The 20,654-nt window shown below is 35.9% G+C and overlaps 1 protein-coding gene across 1 annotated transcript in view; it reads right to left on the reverse strand.

The window, feature by feature from the left end:
- Positions 1-20,654, reverse strand: part of DOCK3 (dedicator of cytokinesis 3) — a 169,673-nt gene that overhangs the window by 96,495 nt on the left and 52,524 nt on the right. The window contains exons 6-9 of the mRNA XM_009996965.1: positions 20,397-20,545; positions 13,279-13,363; positions 6,201-6,242; positions 5,032-5,186 (exon numbers count right to left, since the gene is read on the reverse strand). Coding sequence (XP_009995267.1) covers positions 5,032-5,186; positions 6,201-6,242; positions 13,279-13,363; positions 20,397-20,545 — 431 coding nt within the window. The remainder of the gene's footprint in view (positions 1-5,031; positions 5,187-6,200; positions 6,243-13,278; positions 13,364-20,396; positions 20,546-20,654) is intronic.

A 20,654-nucleotide genomic window follows, 5' to 3' on the forward strand; every position in this document is an offset into this window, starting at 1 on the left:
CTGGAACAGGCTGCCCAGGGAGGTTGTGGAGTCTCCTTCATTGGAGACATTCAAAACCCACCTGGATGCGTTCCTGTGTGATGTACTCTAGGTGACCCTGCTCTGGCAGGGGGGGTTGGACTAGATGATCTTTCGAGGTCCCTTCCAACCCCTAGGATTCTATGATTCTATGATAAATGTGATGTAATTTTAGCTACATTGTTCTTGCTAACATTTTCAAGCACCTAATACATATACCTATTGGCAGTTTAAAAGTCCAAGAGAATATGACTAAATGACAATGGGAATCATAGAGCTAGCTGTCATCAATAAATACACCAGGAGATGAAGGATTTCTGTCAAATTTCTCAAGGTTACCTTCCGCAAATTGCTATACAGAACTGTATTCTGACATCTGAATTAGGAATACTATGTCAGAGAGAACTCCTACTCTTGAAAAAGTGAAAAACAACTCCCCTACAAAATTATCATTTCTAAATACAGTGTTTCAAAGTGGTGGATTTTATTCTACTCTTTCAAAACACTACCACAAACATTTCCTTTTTACATCCCATCTCCCAAAAGGCTGTACTGTGCCCCCTGGCAGTTAAACACTAACCATGAGAAGTAATGGAAGTTCAGAGATACTAAAATAGGGCAGGACTGTGCAATTAAGTAGCAGCTGAGAAAATCCTGCCTTTTCTTACACACAGGCACATTGGTCAAACCAAAACCAGTTTGATCATGCAGTGGAAGTTAATCTATTGGTTACAAGGCCAAGGAGACAATACACGATCATATTGTTCTCTAGTATTTTCACACCTTTAATATCTCAAACGGTGCTGAGACAGAAGATGTGAGACAGACTATGCTACTCACATTCTCCCCAACATCCACCCACAAATTCTGAACGTTTCCATGAAAATCACGTTTCCTAACACCTATTAGCAGTACCACTAAAGAGCAAGGTTGTGTTTTCTCTTATTTTGTCAATTGCATTTCAATTTTAACACAGAAATAGATGTTTCAAAATTAGCAGACTTCTAGGACTGTACTGAAAATTGGCAGCTGGGTAGAAGATCTGCTCCTACAGGAGCAGTATTTTAAAATCACTGCAGGTCTGTTTCCTCACTTTTCTGCACGTGTTTTACCTAGCCATCTGCTGAGGAAGAATGGAATACAATTTTATCCTCCAGTGAGAAGGAAAAGAACATGAAAGGGCATCTGCAAACACAATGAGAGGCTTTAGAAAGGGCTAGATGTTAACCTTGTTAATGCTCCACATACTCTGAGGTAAGAATCAAAGAAGCAAGCAAGAGGAAAGCATGAGGAAATGAAGCAGCTTCATGAACTTCTGAAGACTTTTTTTTTTTATTTTTTTAAAGGAACAAGGACTTTCTCTACTATGCACCTAACCATTAAGGTTGATTTGCACTAGAAAAGCTATGAGTAGTTATAAATTGACCATTGAAGGATAAAGTCTCGTTTCAGAGCAGACAAATGCTTCTCCATCCTGCATCTTATTGTCCTAGGTAAAGAGGAGTAGTGTGAAATCTGGAATTCTCAGGTAGAAACCTCTTACTCTTCAGAAGAATTCTCATACACCAACTCAGATGACAACAGACACTTGGAAGAATTCTTGACTATTATTTCAGGATTCAGAGCATCCTAAGGACTCATAAGAGGAAAAAATGTGCAGGAGAATTTGACAGAATGTACAAATAAAATCAGATTCTTATTTATAAACACCTGCAGTACCGAGAATAGTTACAATAATACAAATCCACAGAATACACCATGAAAATCATACTAAGCATTCCCCATGGCTTTGTAAGCACCTCACTTGGCTTTCACCTCCCTTTGCATAAAATGGAATCTTCATTTCTGAAAGGAATATCTTGGTTAGGATAGTTGCTGCCTCTTCTCTGCTATCTCCCCAAGGGAAAACCACAGAGTAAAAACTAGTATCTTTTTTTATATTGCATCCCATCTTCCTGCCCCCCCCCGCCCTTTTTTTTTTTTTAGCTTAAGTAACTTTCTCTCATGTTTCCTGAGGCTCTACAAGATATTGTGGGGAAAATGTATTACTGTACTTCCCATCCTTCACAGTTCCTTGAGCAACATCTCCAGAGTACCCTGCCATTAACTTTAAGCTTCTCCAGCTATAAGTTGCATGTCTGTAATATGGGCTTTTTAGACAAACTACATATTTAATACCTCTCCAAATATAATTTCTCTCTTAACACGATGTGTTGAAAGCATCATACACTGTAACGGCACAGAGTAGAAAAGAAAACAGTTCTTAAACTGAGTAACATCTACTTATCCACACATATTTCCTTAATTTGTTTTGTGCAATGACTTCTGGGCAACATTATTATATATGAATAGAAGAAAAGGAATGTAACATTCTGAAAAATTGCTAAGGAATTCCTCTGTTTCTTTGTTTCCAAAACCAAAATCAAGATAATACCATGAAGATATTGCAAAAACCAGTCATCTAGATTTCTGAATTACACAGACTGGAATAATAAATGTTAATAATAAGAGAGTCTCATAAGCAGGAAGAAAAAAACACAATGCACAGTACGGTGCTCACTAAACAGTCAGTGATCTTGCAAATGCAGAGCTGATTATAAGGCAGGTGGCCCAAAAGCAGCAAATGAGAAGCAACTAAACTTTTGAGTACTGCCAAAAGCAAACAAATGTACTTTCAAAGACTTCCTTTGTGCACTTACTCCAAAAGACCATCGATGACACCAAACCTTAAGATTTCATTCCTATGTCACTGTAAATGCACCTTGCCAAACTGTCTACTGTAAATATACACCTAAACATATGCACAGCCACTTATTGCTACTACTAGAATTGCTGAAGCTTAAAATATTCATTACTTAACGCAGTCACTGGTCTTAGTTATCTTTTCCTCATGCCATATCATATACCACCTGCTGAGCAGCTGGGCCATGTTTTCCTTTATCTCCCATTTGCTGCCCATGTACCTACAGAATCTGTGTGTATCTTCCTCTTGACATTCAAATCCAGCTGAGCATTCACTTTTCTCATGATGTCTCTGCATGCCCAACAACTTATTTCTCCCAGGTAGCTAACCTGGTGCATCTGCTTGACATGTCAGAATGGACCATCCTTGTACTCCACAGTACATAATAGCAAGATAATATGACAGCAAGAAGAGACACTGTGCAGAAAGTAGCACACAAATATAAAGCCCCAGGCAACGGTGCACTCTGACTGAACAAACCAGCTGAAAGATTGCAAGGCTTTCCCAAAATGCTTCTTATTAAAGGAAGAGCCTCAGCAATCCTACATTTTCAACAGACATCATAGAGAAATCTGGTAACATAATTTTATTCATCACCTACTCCCAGCACCAGGTTTTCCAGCTCCTTTAGAGTACCTGCATCTTCCTGCTTTACCACATCAAGTTTAATGCATCTCTTCTGTTGAGGCATGAGGCACATGCCCACATAAAATTAGTTGGCTCTGATGTGACTTGTGCTTGACAAATCTGTGTTCACTTTTACTTAATGTCTTGTTAGCGTCTAACTGCTAATAAATAGTTTATTTGTTCCAGAACTTTTTGCATTTGTCATCTGTTTGCAGTTGACCTTCTCAGGGAGACTGAGACAAAAGAGTTATTAAATACCTCAGCTCTCTGGATAACATCTGCTAATAGCTTAATGTCCCCTTTAATCTATTCAGTTATTTTTTGATTTTGTAAAATATTTTTTTGGCTCTAAAACATATTCTTTCATACTGAAACACCTTGCTTTTGTGCCTGTCTACAGTACGTTAAGAAACTGAAAACTATCCAATTTCTTTCCCGATATAACTTTTTTTCATGTATATTGACACCTGTTTCATTGAAGATCACCATCTTTATGGCTATCTTTATTTTCTCTCTTTCCTTTTCTAGTTACTATCAATTCCATCATTTCATGATCATTCATCCCAAAGTACTTCTCACAGTGGGGCTGTACTTCTCCATTGGTTGTAACTAAAATGAGACCAACTTTCTCATTGCTTTCTGCTAACTTCCACATGGCCAGCAAACTGAGGCGTTTAAGTTTAGTAATAAAGATTTTAAAGCTAGACCAATGTCTTTCATATGCAAAAACACGGAACACTTTTTCAACAAAAAATCCCAAATACTTTAAAGCATACATATAGATTTTCATCCTTTTTGATCTGAACCATTGCCCAGCACTCAGATTGACAGGTTGTTTCTGTTCTGGGATGAAACAGGTTATTGAAGCAGACACATCAATCCAGTTCTATTTACTTACAAGTATTTCTTTTTTTCATTCTGTCAAGAGTCAAAATTAAGTCACGTTTTCCTATTTTTTACCTCTAGGTCTTACCCTTAGACAGCAGAATTGTTATTCTTGCTATCCATATCTCCCAGTGACAGCCCTTATCAGCTTCTCATTTTTAGACAGTACAGACCATTAACCACAGTACAGTACCATGCTTGTATTCAGAACCTGGGAATACACTTCAAACTGTGTTTCAGCTGCTGCTCCAACCTTCTGATTATTAATCCATAACTGGTACATAGTATTACTTTAGCTCTTGAAAAACACTGGAATTTTCACCATTTCACCAGGCAAGGAGTGGATGGGAGTTAAGAGCCTCAACACAGCACTGCTGTTACACAGAAGTCCTCCTTTCAAAAAAGTCACAGTGTGGCCCTGTCATTATTAGTACTTCTGACACAAGAGCCCTCAGCCAGCAGCTGCTGAACACCAAGACCTTCAGTAATGTGTGGAGGGAAAGTTAGAGACCCAAACAAACTTCAACTATTCTGTGCCTTGAAGCTTCGCTTGTTTGTAAGCACTAAATTCCATATGCAATAATTAGTATTACTGATATTCTCATGTATGCATTGCAGGGCTGCCAACCCATCATTTATCAGCTTAGTCCTTCCGGTTGTGTCACAAGAGTAGCTCACATGTTTTTCTCCAATGTATTTCCTGTTTTCTTTTTTTTTTTTTTCCTAGAAAGCTTTTTAGTTATTTGATACAGTCCTACCTGATCTGCTTGCCTTCTCGAACATCATACAAAGAAAAGAAGACATCTGTGTCTTCTCCAATTGTATTGTAGGTGAAGCTCTTCAGGCTAAGGAAGAAGTGATGAGGCACTGGCAGCCGACAAGCTTCCCCATGCCGCTGACGAATTGTATCCACCTGATACAGTGAAAGTGATTTTTAGTTCTTCAGAAATAAATGAAACATGAACAACTTGATAATTCTGAAATTCTGTTCTCCTTTCTCCTTAAAGTAAAAGCTTAATCTCAAATATATTCTACCTTAGAGATACACACCAGATTTGGTTTTCTTTCTCTATTTTTTTAGCTTTTAATTTGAAAAGCTTCAGAAACCACGATAACCAAGTAAATATGAGATAATTGGCTTATGCATTTGGAATCTCTTATCAAGTAAACTCAGTAAATCCTTTTTCTTAAATACTGTCTTGATTCTGGTACTGAAAATTAACTAAGATGATGCTAGGGTGGTTCTTGACGATTTCCATTTCAAGCAGACGGACTTCAAAGCATTTTTAAGATTAACATTAGTAAGGTAATTTCTTTTCAGCAACTGCAATTCATTTACAGAGGTCATTTAGAATTGGGCTTTACAGCCCAGTATGTCCTGCAGGTATAACAAAAAGTAAGCTTAACAATGCTTGGTAAGAGGAGCAACCAGTAATGCCAAATAGCAGAAAGGTTTACATTTTTACTCAGAATACCCAGACCTGTTTACAACACTGAAAACTGAAGTGGGGAAAAAAAGAAATATAATTATAAATTAAATTATTTGTAATTTTTTATGTCCATTGTATGCTGATCTTCACAGTTGTCCTGGAGAGATAATACCCAGATTCCATGACCAGGAACAGATCACATTACTACAGAAAGGATATGTGAAACAGAAGCCTATTAAGCCATATGTTGGCAAGTGGAAAGAGCTCACATAGTCAGACTGAAGCTTCTGGTATCACTACAGAAGTTGATGTTTTAAAAACAACAGTTACAGCTAAGAAGAAGAGGCCTAAATAGAAGTTGAGAAGGGCCTTAATAAATTAATTACTTGAGGATTTAATGAGGAAATGTTCTATGAGTAGGGAGCTACCCATCATACTTTAATATGCATCACCAAACACTTAAAGAGAACAAAAATTCATACAGCTATGATGTTTACCTGTGATGTGCTCTGCTGGACACTGTGTCTACTTGACAAATGCTGTGGAGATACAAAGTAGTAAAATTTAAACCTTTTTGAAAGTAAAAAATATTTATCTGTGCAGCATTAGAATGGCAATTTGAAAATATGGCTGTTAAAGAATACTACCAACTTTTCACAGCCTTTTTTCACAGTATATCATCACTCACAAGACCACCAAGTTTTCTAAAAGCTTTTCTAAGTTAAGCTATTTCTTAGCCTAACTACTGGAATTTACAGGTATTATTTACCTTATTTTTTAACACAATTGGCTGTCACAAGCTAGACAGAAGCTAGAAGCTAGAATTCCAACACTGTAAACACATTTATTGAAAAGTCTGCCACCCTGTACACCATAATCTATGTGTTCTCTTGCCAAATGGAGGGATTCCTCACTACTAATCCTCATCTACCAATATACTGTCCATGAAAAGGTGTCCTGGCTAAAAAACACAGGCCTCTAGAAAGAAGGATGGGTTTTTGACTGTTCAAACTTTTTGCTCTGATCAGAAAATGAAATCCTCACAAAAAGTTAGAGTCTTCTATAATTTCAGCCGGCCAACTCCTGTAAAGAAGCAACCGTATAGAGCTGAATCTCCGAAACAGAACTCAGAGGATGATCTTATATTTGAAGCCCTCTATGCTAGGAGATGCTATAATCAGAAAATGGAGTGCAAGTCTCACTGAACTGATGTAACCTCCAAAGGGAGATTTAAATACTAATATAAACTGAAAAGGTTTCAGAGAGTTTTAAAAATAAAATTAATTAAATTAAATAATTAATTTTAAAGTTTTAATGATTCTGCTATGCCTGTGCTACAAACATTGATTTTAACATGAGCGTTTTAAACTGAAATATTAACACTAATACACGTTAATGAATATTCTTTGTTTGCCTCCACCTCTATCTTTCTGTTACATACCCAACACCTTACTCTTACCTGACTAGCAGGGCCAGCATAACCCACTGATAACCCTGTAGCTTCAAAGGAGGTCAAAGCAAAAGTCCACTAAAGCTATTCATCAATACCTTTTCCAAACTATGCCACTATCTTTCTCACAGAACAAAACCAAGACTTTTTACCACAAAAGGAAAGATAATCTTCATAATGAGACCAAACCAAGAAGATGTTAAGTTAAATGGCATATTTTGACATGTATTTACATTCACAGTAACAAAAATGTCCTCTTCCACACTGCAAGCAGAAGAAATAATCATCTCCAGCTCCACTGTTTGTCTAACTACTGCAGTGTGTTATGAATGTTAAAAGCCTCTAAGATTAGGTGGCTGAGTTTGAACAGCAAGCCAAACTTAAGGCAGGAGAGCACTCTGGCAGCAAGGATGTTTAGCAATTCACTTTGTCTGTTACCAGGAATGTAGCCAGTAGACTGAGAATAACATTTATTCTTTTTCACTCAGCATTCAGTAAACTGTATCTGAAATACTACACCCCGTTCAGCAAAGGACCACCAAAGCCACTGGAAGCTGGAGCATATGTAATAGGAGAAGAGTCAGAGAGAATGCAGCCTTTTCCGCCTGGAGAAGAAAAGGTTTGGATGTGACCTGATGGTAGCCTTCCAGTAACTATAAAGTTATCACTAAGATCACACAGCCAAGATCTTTACAGAGCTGCATAGCATTAGGACAAAATACTATGGTCATAAACTACAACATGGGATATCCAACTTTCCAACAAAGAAAAAAAATAGCCCCATCAAGTCAACCAAGCGTTAGAGCAGTCACCCAATATTTTTCCTTGAAGAATTTCAAGATCCAACTGGACAAAGTTCTGAGTAGCCTGGCCTGAATTCAGTATGATCTGCTACTGAGCGGGACGTTTGACTAGATCTCCCCTGATGTCCCTTTCAACCTGGAAAGCCTTGAGAGGTGATATAAAAAATAGGACTATTAAAAAGTTACCCATCTTCCCTCTGAAAAAAAAGAAAAATAATCTTTTTAACCTTTATTTTTCCCAGAAGACAGTTGCCTGTTAAGGTTGTTGAAACTTTGACAGATAAGATGATTAATTTCAGTACACCTTTCTTCATCAAAGTAGTTTCTGATGCTTAAATTGAATCCTGGTAATTGTAACCTAGGCCCACTGATTCTTGTCTTATCCATTATTAATATGAAAAGATTAATTAATTCAGCTTGTGAAACCAAGAACAATCAAATCTTCTACAGAACCACCTAAGCTTGTAACATCACAACCTGTACTACAGAAGCAATAATTGACAGCAGAAGTTAAAGCCTTGCACTTGTGATTCTCACTTCTACGTGATATACTTCAGGTAACTTCTGCAATTTCTCTACATTATTTTGGATTCTGGTCCTTTCCTCCCCTGTACTACCACTTCCAACTTAGTGGTATTTATACACTTAGTAAGTATACACTCTATTTCATCATCCAGTCTTTACAGAAACATGAAGCCCTACAAAATGCAGGATGACCACAAGAAATTAAGTTGATTCATTCCTCCTCCTGTTTAACCAAATTATTGAAAATGACTCTTCACCGTTACTTTTTTTTTTTAGTATGGGTTTTCTAATTAGCTTCGTGTTTACTTTACAGTAATTTAATCTAGAACTACTGACCTTAGGAGAATTTCAATTAAAAAAACAATTTAAATCTTTATGAAAATCTAATATGGCATTGGCTGCTTTTCCTCTATCCACTATACTCATTTATGCTCTGGAAGCAAACAGAAACTTTGAAAAATTGCTTACTCTAAACAAATTCACAGTCACTATTACTCACCTTCTTGTTGCAAAGAATTTGATTTTTTTTCCTCTTCCAGCATTTTTTACAGGGAGAGAATGATTACCAGCTCCTGCTCCTCTATCACCTTTTTAAAGGTGTAAAGTATGTCTGCCTTCTGCAGGTGTGCTGGAATGTGACCCACCTTTCCAATGATTATTACTAACATGTCCAATTATGGCTTCTCTAGGCATCTCAAATGAAATGTACATAGTTCTAAATTCTCTGGAACTGATGTCTAGTTACCATGTAAACTCTTCCCCCATTTTGGTGTGAGTCCTCTCAAATTTCCACAGGTATTGTCAGTGATTTCACACAATTTACCACCCTACCTGACCTTGAAGAGGGGTGATAAAAACATTATGTTACTTTCTTGCATCATGTGCCAATTAATGAAAAAATAAAAGTACTTCTTGAAATCACTGACACTTGGTTGTTATATCTGATTTTGTATTCTAATCTTTCTATTTACCTATTTGTGCTATTCTACTATACTTCTCTATACCTCTGCCCTGTACTTCCTCCTGGTAATCTTCATTCCTCCTTCTTTCACTGTAGTGACGAAAGGCAATGAAGAACTCTTAATTTATCCAACTTGACCTCTTTGTATCTCATGCTTTTGTTTTTAATTTACTGGAAGAACTATAATTTCTCCTTACCTCTTTTTATCCCCCAACAAACTTGCTTCTCATTATACCTTATCTACCACGACCAGTTTTTACTGTGGTTCTTCCTTTCTTAATATGCTTGGTAAGTGAATCTTACCATCAGTGAATCAGTTTCAAACTGCTTTCTATATTCACACTCTCAACTAAACTCTTACTAGGGTTTAGAAACAAATGTCCAGAAATCTATCGTCTGACAATCTGTTTTGTCAAACAAACAAAACCACCAAGATTTTATGAATTTCCTGCAAAGTTTGTGTATAGTTATTTTCCTCTCTGAAGCAGAGTTCCTCTCTGAAAGCAGTTTCAAGCAATTAAAGTATCTATTTTCAAGTTTTATAACTACTCATTCTTGCCAATCTCACTTTCTGTCTGAGTAAAGAATAAGCAATTATAAGGTGATGGCAGCATTAATTTGAAATTTGTCTATTTTTTAGGAAGTCTGGTCAAGTTGGGGTATTTTTTTAATAGTTGAAAGAAATGGCTGAGACCTAGCAGTAACAGAACCAATAGCTGTGCCTTTCATGCACCTCTTAAAGTCATCCTGAAGACACATATATAAATCAATATATTTAAAGAAAAGCAAAACATATTTCATTGCCAAGTTTGAACATTTCTGATTTTTACAAATGCCTCCAGACATTTGCATCTTGCAATCCCCTTCACTAAAAAGGGCTGTCCAAGTATTTCTGACATTCTGCTGGACTTCTGTTGCTAAATGACAGCTTCAATTTAGTGGCAACTCCAGCACTGAGCTCTGTGGCAGAATTCTGACAATGTATTTTCCCACTATTTCTAAAGTAATGTAAATTTTGAAGCAGTGTTCCATTTTATTAGTTAAAACCACATACCCTGCCAGAAAGGAAGGGCAATTTGGTTTCCCTCAGGAATGAAGCAATGATTTCTGACAGACCCTGTGCACCCTAAAGTCACTAGTACTTGGCTTTACCACAAGTAACTTGAAGAAACAGGATGTACAAGACCTCAAAGCACAACAGTTTTGACAACGAGATTAATACAGTTGTCACAAGTATACTTAGAAATGAAAAATGAGAGCTAGAAGTGATGCTCAAATTTTAAATTTAGAATTTACCAAGAAAGGTATTGCAAAGCCTAATGACTCTGTAAAAATTGCCTGAAGTTGTTGTCATAGACAGGAAAGTCTAACATGTTACCTCATCCACTGTTCTGCTATTATGAGACTGTCTTCTATGCTACATTTAACATTCTACAATCCTGTAAATCTGAGAACATAATTGGGCTCTTCCAACTAATCCCACAAGATTGTTTTACAACATAAAACCTCATAATTCATTTGAGAACCCATCAAGTATTTTCGAGTAAGGAGGATTCTCTCCCTGGGTTTTTGTTAAATAATAAAAACAAAACCACATAAAAAAACCTAAAACAACAAAAATCCACCAATACCCCCTTCCTTCAATGCCTGCCAAATTTAAGTTAAAACAAAATAGGTTTTCGGCTGTTTCAGTTCCTGAAGTTGCCTCCTGACTATGACATGATCAGACAGCACTGTCTTCGTGGATCTACAAACTCAAGGAACAGTGAAGTGTGAACTGACTAATGGTCATGTTCTGATACCAGCACAGATCTGAGTAGCAAACTGTGCTGCAGACATTTTCTTCATTGTAAGATGGATGACATAATCAGACTCCTCTGACAATTAAATATTAGCTATTTGCTGTACTACAAGTATTCAGTGTAAAAATATCTTCAGAATGAAACACAGACTAAGAAAGTAATCCTGTTGGCAACTTATCTTGCATTCTGCAAGTCATTACTGACTGAATTTTGTACTGAGTTATTTCCATGCTCTATTTGAAGGAAAACTGCTGTAACAGCACGAAACTCACCTTGGACTATGGCAAATCAGACTTAAAAATTTAAAATTTTACTAGAGAGTCATGTACTTCAATATTTCTTATGTAGTATTTTTTATTTCTTTCCACAAAATTCACTGTTATATGGCGCAAAGAATCCAAAATCCTTTGTTTTAGGGAGCACATCTGACAAAACAAGAAACCCACCTGGACATGGCCCTATCACTCCCTCATCTTAGCCAGCTGAAAGCCAAAACCATTTTAAAATAGGAAACCAAAAGTTTATTGGAAGTGACTGAAACTGCAACAACATTTATGTAGAAAACCTTGTATTTTCTTTGAAAGATATTAAGCACATCCTACATAGTCCTAATAACTAAGAAGAATTCAAGTAATTAAATTGTGAAATGCCTTAGTAGCTTTATAATTCATTAATGGCACAATTCACATTTCTGAAACAACTTTAACTTTGCTATGTACTAATGAGACTGTACTAGTGACAAATAAGGATAGAAACTGGACCTCACTGCAGTGATGGAATTGTACTACTTTTCCTGAAAATCTCAATACTCGAACTCAAATGCACCACATATGTTTTCTGAGGGACAACGAGACACAGCAGAGATAGCCTTAATGTTCAAGGGCTAGTTTTGCCTAAATTAACTCATTAACTGGTTTCCACCCTTCCTCCCCTTTTCTATGAGCTCAAAAATCTTTGCCCTGTTTCAAAGTTATTTGTTATCTTGCAACTCTTAAAAGCAGACTTTTTACTTAAATATTCTTCCTTATCTTCAGACTCTCCTCAAATAGTGACTCTCCTGGACTTTCTGGGCCTAGAAACTGTTGATCGAGTCCAGCCTTGAGAAGCTTTAAATCATTAAAGTATTGATCAACACTAGATCACACAACAAAAAGCAGTTCCATTTCTCCCAGCAAGTTAACAATTGCTTTTCAAAGGAATGATCAAGTAACCCAAAAACATGACAATCTGTTAGCCTTCTTAATAATACATCAATAAAGTTTGCCAGGACATCTGCCTGTCTCACAATGCTTTCCAATAATAGACCACTGTGAGATACCACCACAGTTAATCTCTGGAGCTTCCAAGATTTTGTATTATTTTCCAAGTGATAGAATTCAAATGCCTACCACCATTAATAGAAGTTACAAACCATAAGAACAGTGAACTGAGAAAAAAGATTTCCTGAGTAGGCTGTGGAAATTTTTAGAAACAGAAAAAAGTTGTCATAAATGACAGAGACAGTTGATCCTGACACTACACAGGAGAATGGACTGAATGACCTAAGATTTTTCAGCCCTCTTTTTCTTTAATTCTACAAATAAATGTAAAAAGTTTGTTGCTAATTCATTTAATGCTAGTATATTGATTTTAGCAACAATGAGCAAAGATTTAAAAAGACTCCCATTAGCTCTGTATGATGGATAGGTTTTGTAAAACTTTTATTTTTTTTTCTTCTGAAACAGTAGATTTAAAACCGAAGAAAACTGTAAAAAGAAACAAGATTCAATGTTACCTTCTTCAGTTTTCATACCATGTTACTTTGTAAATTCAAATGAAAATGTAAATAAGCATGCCATTTGTGAAACAAATTTGGTTCATTCTTACTAAACTCAGGATACTAGAGACACTGACTATTCTGGTGGCTAGGGTGCAAATCACAAAGACATTCAGTTAGTCACACTATTCTAATCAAGAAAATATATAACAGTAAAGAATAAAACCTTTTTCCCTTTCAAAATGAAAACTCAAAGGAATCTCCCACAGATTTCTTACCATTTTATAAAGGTCCGAAACACTGATCTGATCTGAATCCACAACCTCAAAGTCCTTCCGAGGGACTAAATCTAAGCCCAGATGTCTGCAAAAGAGAAAGAAGGAACAATGGTAAGTATGTTTGCTGTTACCTACTATACGTGCTTTCTCAATTGTTTGAGACTTTTTGCAACTGTTAATCATTAAACCAAAATATAATCCTTCTAAATAAAATTAAAAGCAAATATGAAATAAAAAACCCACTATGAACTTGATAATTCTTGTTCACTGATTTCAGTGGAGCTCTAGCAATTAGTGCAGTATCCTGAACAAGTTAATTTCACACAGGGAAATGCAGCAGGCAAATGATGTTTGTGCTCTGGTTTCTGCTGCACTATTCGAGTAGTTTCTTTCACTAGATAATGAAAAAGTTCTATTAGTAATCCTGTTCAGATATGAAAATAGATGCTGTCTCCTGTAAAGCTGATTTAAAAGTCCTGGTGTTCATGCAACTAACTCCCAACTTTACCACTGTATTTATTTTTGTTTTTTATAATAAGCAATCCGTGCAAAATTAACAAAAATTTTAATCCGCATTCGCAACACACACAAAAACCTTTTAATTACTCTGACCTGAAATAATATTTTGGCTCAAATCAAATATACAAACTATTTTGTAAAAAAAGGTCTGCCAGTGAGAAAAGGATGACTAGTTAAGAAATTCTGTAGTAAAGATGGCAGTTCAGGTCACAGCTGCACGTAAGTAACAGTTATAATAAGGTATTTTCCATTCAGACAAGTAAATTAACAACTATTAACAATTAATTAATTATTGTAGTTCTGAACAAGACAACCTAAAAGGTGTCAAAATACAAATTTTGCTCTATAGATCTCCAGATCCTGAGGTAGAAAGAGCTGAGAGTATTACAATAAAAAGATATTCAAAACACACATATTAGGTGGAAAATTAAAGAAACATATGAATCAACTATTTTCCTGCTTTCATCTTACACAACTCTGATACTTCATGTACAGCTATTTTATGTTGAAATTCTTAATGGTCTTAAAGAAAAAAATCAGAAGAGGTGCCCTCATGGGCTACCTATGCACTCTTTTTGTCACAAACTGTAAAAGAAAAGTGAAAGTCAATTTACTTTTGCAATCAGAGAGGGAAACATTCTGCACAGACTTGTTCCTAATGGCGAATGAAAAAATGTATTTGAAAAAACCTCTAAATTACTTCAGAGCCATCATATGGTGCAATAAGCAGAAGCCTCCAGGCAGTTCAGTGTCTCTTTCTAAACAATTAACTTAAAACAACAGCCAGGAAGCAGCACTGGTCTGTACAGATCCCAGTCACCTCTGCTGACCACTGTACTTTTGATCATTTCTCCTAAGTTTCCCAACTCTATAATCCTTTTTGAAATTTTGCTTATTCAGGTTATCCTTCTCAAAAACATAGCTCAGTCCTGGTCCACTTGCTGGCAAACTGTTACACAGTACTATAATTACCATTAAAATACTGTACTGACAATCTGGAATTTCCACATTTTTAGTTTTGACAAGACCAATTATATTTTCAATAGAGAAAGGAACAACTTTCCTTCTTCAATGGAGTTTTAATGAGAAATCCAAGTTTTTAAACCATGAAAGTGATGGTTATACACTTTTTATATGCTTTGTTTTTGTTGAACCTATTAAACACAAGTTATCCCTGGCCCAGGAGCAGTATCTGAAAACTGCAGCTGGAAAGACTGAAGTTACTTTATCTATTTACCAAACAAAAAAGACTGAAATAAGAATGCACTGGGTAATACTTGACTGTAGCTGCCATTTGAGCCTGCTTATAACAGAAAGTCCAAAAACAAATAAGAATAAAAATGTAAGAGGTTTATAAGAGGTAAAAACAGCAATATGCTAAGAGTCTGCTTCAGAGGTATTTTTTAAAAGTTAAATCTCCTCATATTCATTCAAAGAAATTTTCCCAACTCTGAATACCTAAAGCTTCTCCAAACTATGTAGTCACTCAGATATGCCCACCCACTCACCCCCGAGGTATATTCATAAAAGAATGTATCCTCAACATACAGATATTAATAAACTATTTTCTAATTATATCAAAACCGCTTTTAAGTGCGTTACATTTACAAAGCAGTATTATAAGTTTCACAGAAACAAAGCCTGTCAAAGCTAATCACAGCCAGATACTGTACTCTCATAATCTTGAGACCTGAGGTCAAACTTGTTGGACTCCTTACTCGATCCATGATAAAGGTATTACTTTCTACTCAATAATGTTCAACACAACTGCAGTAGCATCACTGTGAAACTTACCTGCCCTCCTATTTTTAGTTAAATCCCTTAATACCATGGTTTTCCAGCCCAGAAGATTCTCATACTTTAGTACTATGTTAATTCTGTGCAATACTTGCTGCTGGCAAATAAAGGTGTCTTTTGCTTTAGTACTGACGTGCTGGCATTTATGGTGCAGGTGGAAAGTTGAGGTTTATGCATTTGATTTGTATCAATTATTTTTTGTCCACAAAGGACTGACAACAGAACGCCTCAACTGGCAAGGACAGTCAGTGTCCCACTTTCACTCTCTATTCTCAACTACTGTGGGAATAGCAGAGCACCAGCTGCCAAGCAGTATTTCTCCAAAACACAGCATGCATAAAAATTAGATAATGTGCTGTCTTGTTTATTTGACAGCTCCTCTCTCCACAATACTTTATTTTACAAGGAAATTCATGTGCTTTTTTGTTTTGCCTTAACATTGAACTGCCTTTCAAAAATATTTCCCAAATATACCTACAAAATGTCCCCAAGCCTATCAACTGTGTCTTCACAGCATATGGCTGGGATAAATCCAGCTGACATTTAGATATCCTCTACTTCCACACAGAAGTCTTCGGTTTTTTCCTTTCTTTGGGGGGGAAAAAAAAAGTAAAAAATCCACCAACCAAAATCTCTAAATACTTTTCCCTCAAAGAAGACAAGCCAAATGACAAAACTACTAGCATTTTTAATAATGAAAGGGATGAATATGCAATTCTACTGCAGGTTAACTGAGACCAAGAAAATTGACTTGGTTTTAATGGCCATTTCAAAGAATGATCTTAATTCTTAATGTTTTCATTTATTTAGAACACAAATGCTACACACACCATTTAGGATTCTTAAAACTACCTGTCATAACACCTCCTCCTAGAACAACCTTGCAGAAATGTAATTTGAGTACAGAATGTCTTTAAGATGAAGTTCCAAACTTGAAGAACAGATTGGAATAACTCATCACATCTCTAGAGGGTGCACGATGTCACCTCGTTTGCTCCAAAACCAGGTGCTTTACCTTTACCCTGGTGCAGCCATGAGTTTTCCTTATATTCCTTCTCCCACTATATCAAAGCCTCATTTAATGAAATTTACATTTCTCTTACATAAATACATTTATAAAGGTGGTGAAATGAAATAGTCCTGACTGTGATTCATATAAACGATGTGCAGAATTTAAAAACAACCTCAAGGGAAATACAATAAAAAATTCCATGGAAAATGAAATGCACAAAAACCATGTTTGTGAAAATTAGAGTGTACTAAATAAAACCCAATAGTTTTCTTTGACGGAATTAAGTTGTTTTGTACACAAAGAAACTGCAGAGGCTGTAATTTATAAAGAAATTATTAAAGCACTGATGTAATGCTAGACAGGAAATTATTTCTTAAAATGAAGGTGATGAGTTGAAGGTAAGTAATCTTTGTGAGGATCTGAATGGCAGGAAATACTTCTAAGCATGGAAGCATCAGACTCCAGAGAGTGGTTATTAATGTGTTCCTCAAAAACTGACATTCAAGACAGTTCCTTACGATCTTAATCCTAATTCAAGCATTTCTACAGGTACGCTCAGGAAAGTGAAAAAATGTTATGTATTTAGACAGAAATGGAAACTGTTCTTTCTTCAGGTTTTTAAAGGCATTTCTTATGGTTGTTTAAAAAGTTCACTCCTATTTTGATCACCTTTGATGTAACAATGACAACTACTGTAATAAGAATTTATTTTTTTAACTAATTTGTAGATATTATGATCTCGTATGTACATTGACTACCTTCCTCCAGTGCACTGTATGACACTACCAGGAAGCAATTATTATCCACATCAAAAAAAATGTGACAAGAAAGGAAGTAACTCGAAGTTTAAAATTATCCTTTTTAGGATATGAGAAATACAATTTTACAACTTTTGAGTTGAAAAACTTCATGGGATCACACTATTCTTGCTACACTGTTACACATCAGTAGTTTGTAGGAACCAACACTGCATCTGCCTCTGACTTTCCAACTGCAATTCTGAGGCAAGAGAAAGACCACGACTTTAAAACAGTGTTTCATTTTCTTTGTATGACAATGTGAAAGATTTATTTCTAACATATTCCCCCCTCATCTTTCTTTTGAAACACTCATTTATAACTCCTGGCTATCTGTGGATCTTTCTGTGCAGAATTTATGGCAACTACTTGGAAAATTTATTTAATGCAATGACTTTAATAACATTTTATGGGAAAAAGAATAACCTTTGAATAAAAAGTAACATGAGCTCACAAACTCATCTTGTTTATGGCTTTTATCTGTCCAGAATCTCTAAGTACTGGTGGCACCCCCTCCCCTACTCTGTTTCTGAGCCTAAACATCAAGTAAGTATCTATCCCACATCTTATATGGCTAAAAAAAAAATGGCTAACTGGGGGAAACTGGGAAAGGTAACAAAGCACCACAAAATGGATACATCCAGTATCACACTGGGGAGAAAGAAAAGGAAAGCACCAGAAAATTAAATGGCTACAATGATTGGAAATCAGTATTGCATGATGGGAATGACTAGCAACAAAACAAAAGGTTAGCAGCAACTGTTGTAATATAAATTTCATTCCTACAGTTTTAACACATAAAACCACAAAGCAAACCTTCTTAATATTCACACTATGTATTAAAAAATAAGCAGAAGTAGTTTACTGCAGTACTTGTGAAAACCTTCTAAATTACTTCTTTCACCAAAAAATGCTTAACTTAATCCAAGGAATGTACCCTTCCCTCCCACCAACCCCTATGAGAACACTACCAGAACTGCTGCCAGTATATTTAAGGTAAAATTACACCAGTTCACCAAACTGAAGAAACCCTAGCTGGTGGTGAGAGGAAACGTAAATTTAACGTTTGTATCACTCCTTCCCAAATAATACAGGGCATTAATGAGCATGGCCAGGATAAAAGTAGCTTTACACTAAATAAGTAAATACATGCTACGTATTAGACATGTAAGATGACCTGCTTCCTAACAGGTACTTGGTCACAGAATTCCTCCTGTTAGATTGTACTATTTTTAATAAAACAGACCTGCTCAAATTGCATTCATTTAAGCTTCTCAAGTATCAGCAATGCATGTTAATAGCAACACTTTTCATTTATTGTATTTGCAAATCTCAAGTATGACAGAATAAGTGATGACCACATTATATTGCTTGAGAAAGGGCAGCACTATGTGAATATGTATTTGAAAAGAATTATTTTTTTTAACAGATTAAGACATGTTGTAATGAGTTTCATGACAAAACTTGAGAAGGGAGATAAAATAACAAATCCCTCCTACAAATTTTATGGAAATTAAATTAAATATATGTTAAAGAATTTGCCTTTTTAAGCAGTTCCTTTATCAATACCCTCTTCTGTTTAAGCATCTAACTGCTATCATGTACCTTTTTCCCTAGGGATGTCAGGTCCTGTTTTATATGGTAAAAAACAAAGAATTTTTATTTCCTAAACAAGCATCCTGAGCAGATTAATTTAATAATTAATATATTTATATTTACTATTTCATTGATGCTTCTCCATAATTTTAATGCATTAGATTTACCTTTATAGCTTTAATGTATTTTGTATTTATTCTATGTTTATTTAAGAAAAATATTTCTATAGCTACCTTATTGAACAACCTATTCTCTTAATTTCTGCACTTCTGTCTACTCTCCCCATCTTGTCTTCCTACATTTTTGCAGCTTCTTGTTGCACTCTGACCAAAAACATTTTGGAAAAATGCTCAAAAAGGTTTTTTTAGTTCTCATTTTACTCTACTGGGAATGATAATGGATAATATCTGTAACTCTGCCCTACAGAATAATGACTTGATGCAATCTATTAGTCTGTGTCCTTCAGAGCTGTCTTGGAACAAGTGAAAAATTAAATGCAGAATGGCAGCTAACTAAGTCTTAATGGATGTATTTAAGTATGTCTCTCAGAGGGAGTCCTGAAGTAGGTGACCAAGGAAAGGAGTCATAAAAAAGATATCTCAGCGAAAAACGTTACTTTCTCCCTTAGTTGTCACCTTACAGAATTCCTCCCCCTTGTATGTTAATTAGTACTAATCCTACTCCAACTTGAAAATCAGTCACTACATGCTTGAGGAGGGTGGTATTTCCTTTGAAAAGGTCCTATGCATGTCACGTAAAACTTACCTGCCTGATACACTACATCTCAGAACAAAACCAATTCTGGTGAAGGGCCAATTTTTGTCTAATTGCAATTTATCACCATTTCAGCTTCTGTCTAACTTGCAGTCATCTTTGGCTTTAAAAAAAAACCTCCCCACAAATTCACTGTGGAACTGACCAAGGAGAGTATAAACCTCTGAGAAATGCAATCAACGGCCAAATACAAAAATTATGTATGGTAATCATATGAGAAGTCAAAATATCATAACCTCAGCTCCAATGACACCGTTGACAGTGAGATTCTCTAGTCATTGCACCAGCCATTAAAATACTTCAACTGACAAGTGGGGCTTTAGTATCTGTGAACACATCCTCCCAGTCCCAATATTCACTATATTGATACAAAGAAAATTGACCTAAACCTCTTTGAAATGCAGAAAGCCTTAGGAAAGGTCTACTAATAAGCAAACAGCTAGGTTTATAGAAATATCAGGACTATACAATAATATCACTGTAAAAAGTTATATTTGATTTCCAGATAATTAAATGTTCTACCTGTGTACAAATACTACTAGAAGTATTTTTTAGGTTTTTTTTAATCAAAGCTATTTAAAAGTAATTAGAACAAGCAGTACCCAGGTGGTACCTGTACTTACTCATTGCCCCAGTCCAGCCTCACTGTGAGGTGTCTCTTGACCTCTCGAACCTGATCCTGTGTCAAGTGACCTGACAGCAGCTGCCTGCGGAGGTCAATGAGCTCATTCATCACATGGCGTAGTTTGTAGAACAGATCTACCTTATGCTTCTGTAAAGGCATTTTTTTGGGAGGAGAGGGGAAGAGAGAGAGAGAAATAAAAAGAAGGGGAGGGGGAGAGGAAGAAGAAGAGGGGAGAAGAGAGAGAGAAATAAATATG

Source organism: Chaetura pelagica, unplaced genomic scaffold, assembly GCF_000747805.2.
Source record: "Chaetura pelagica isolate M959 unplaced genomic scaffold, ChaPel_1.0 scaffold24, whole genome shotgun sequence".
In the NCBI taxonomy this organism is placed as follows: domain Eukaryota; kingdom Metazoa; phylum Chordata; class Aves; order Apodiformes; family Apodidae; genus Chaetura; species Chaetura pelagica.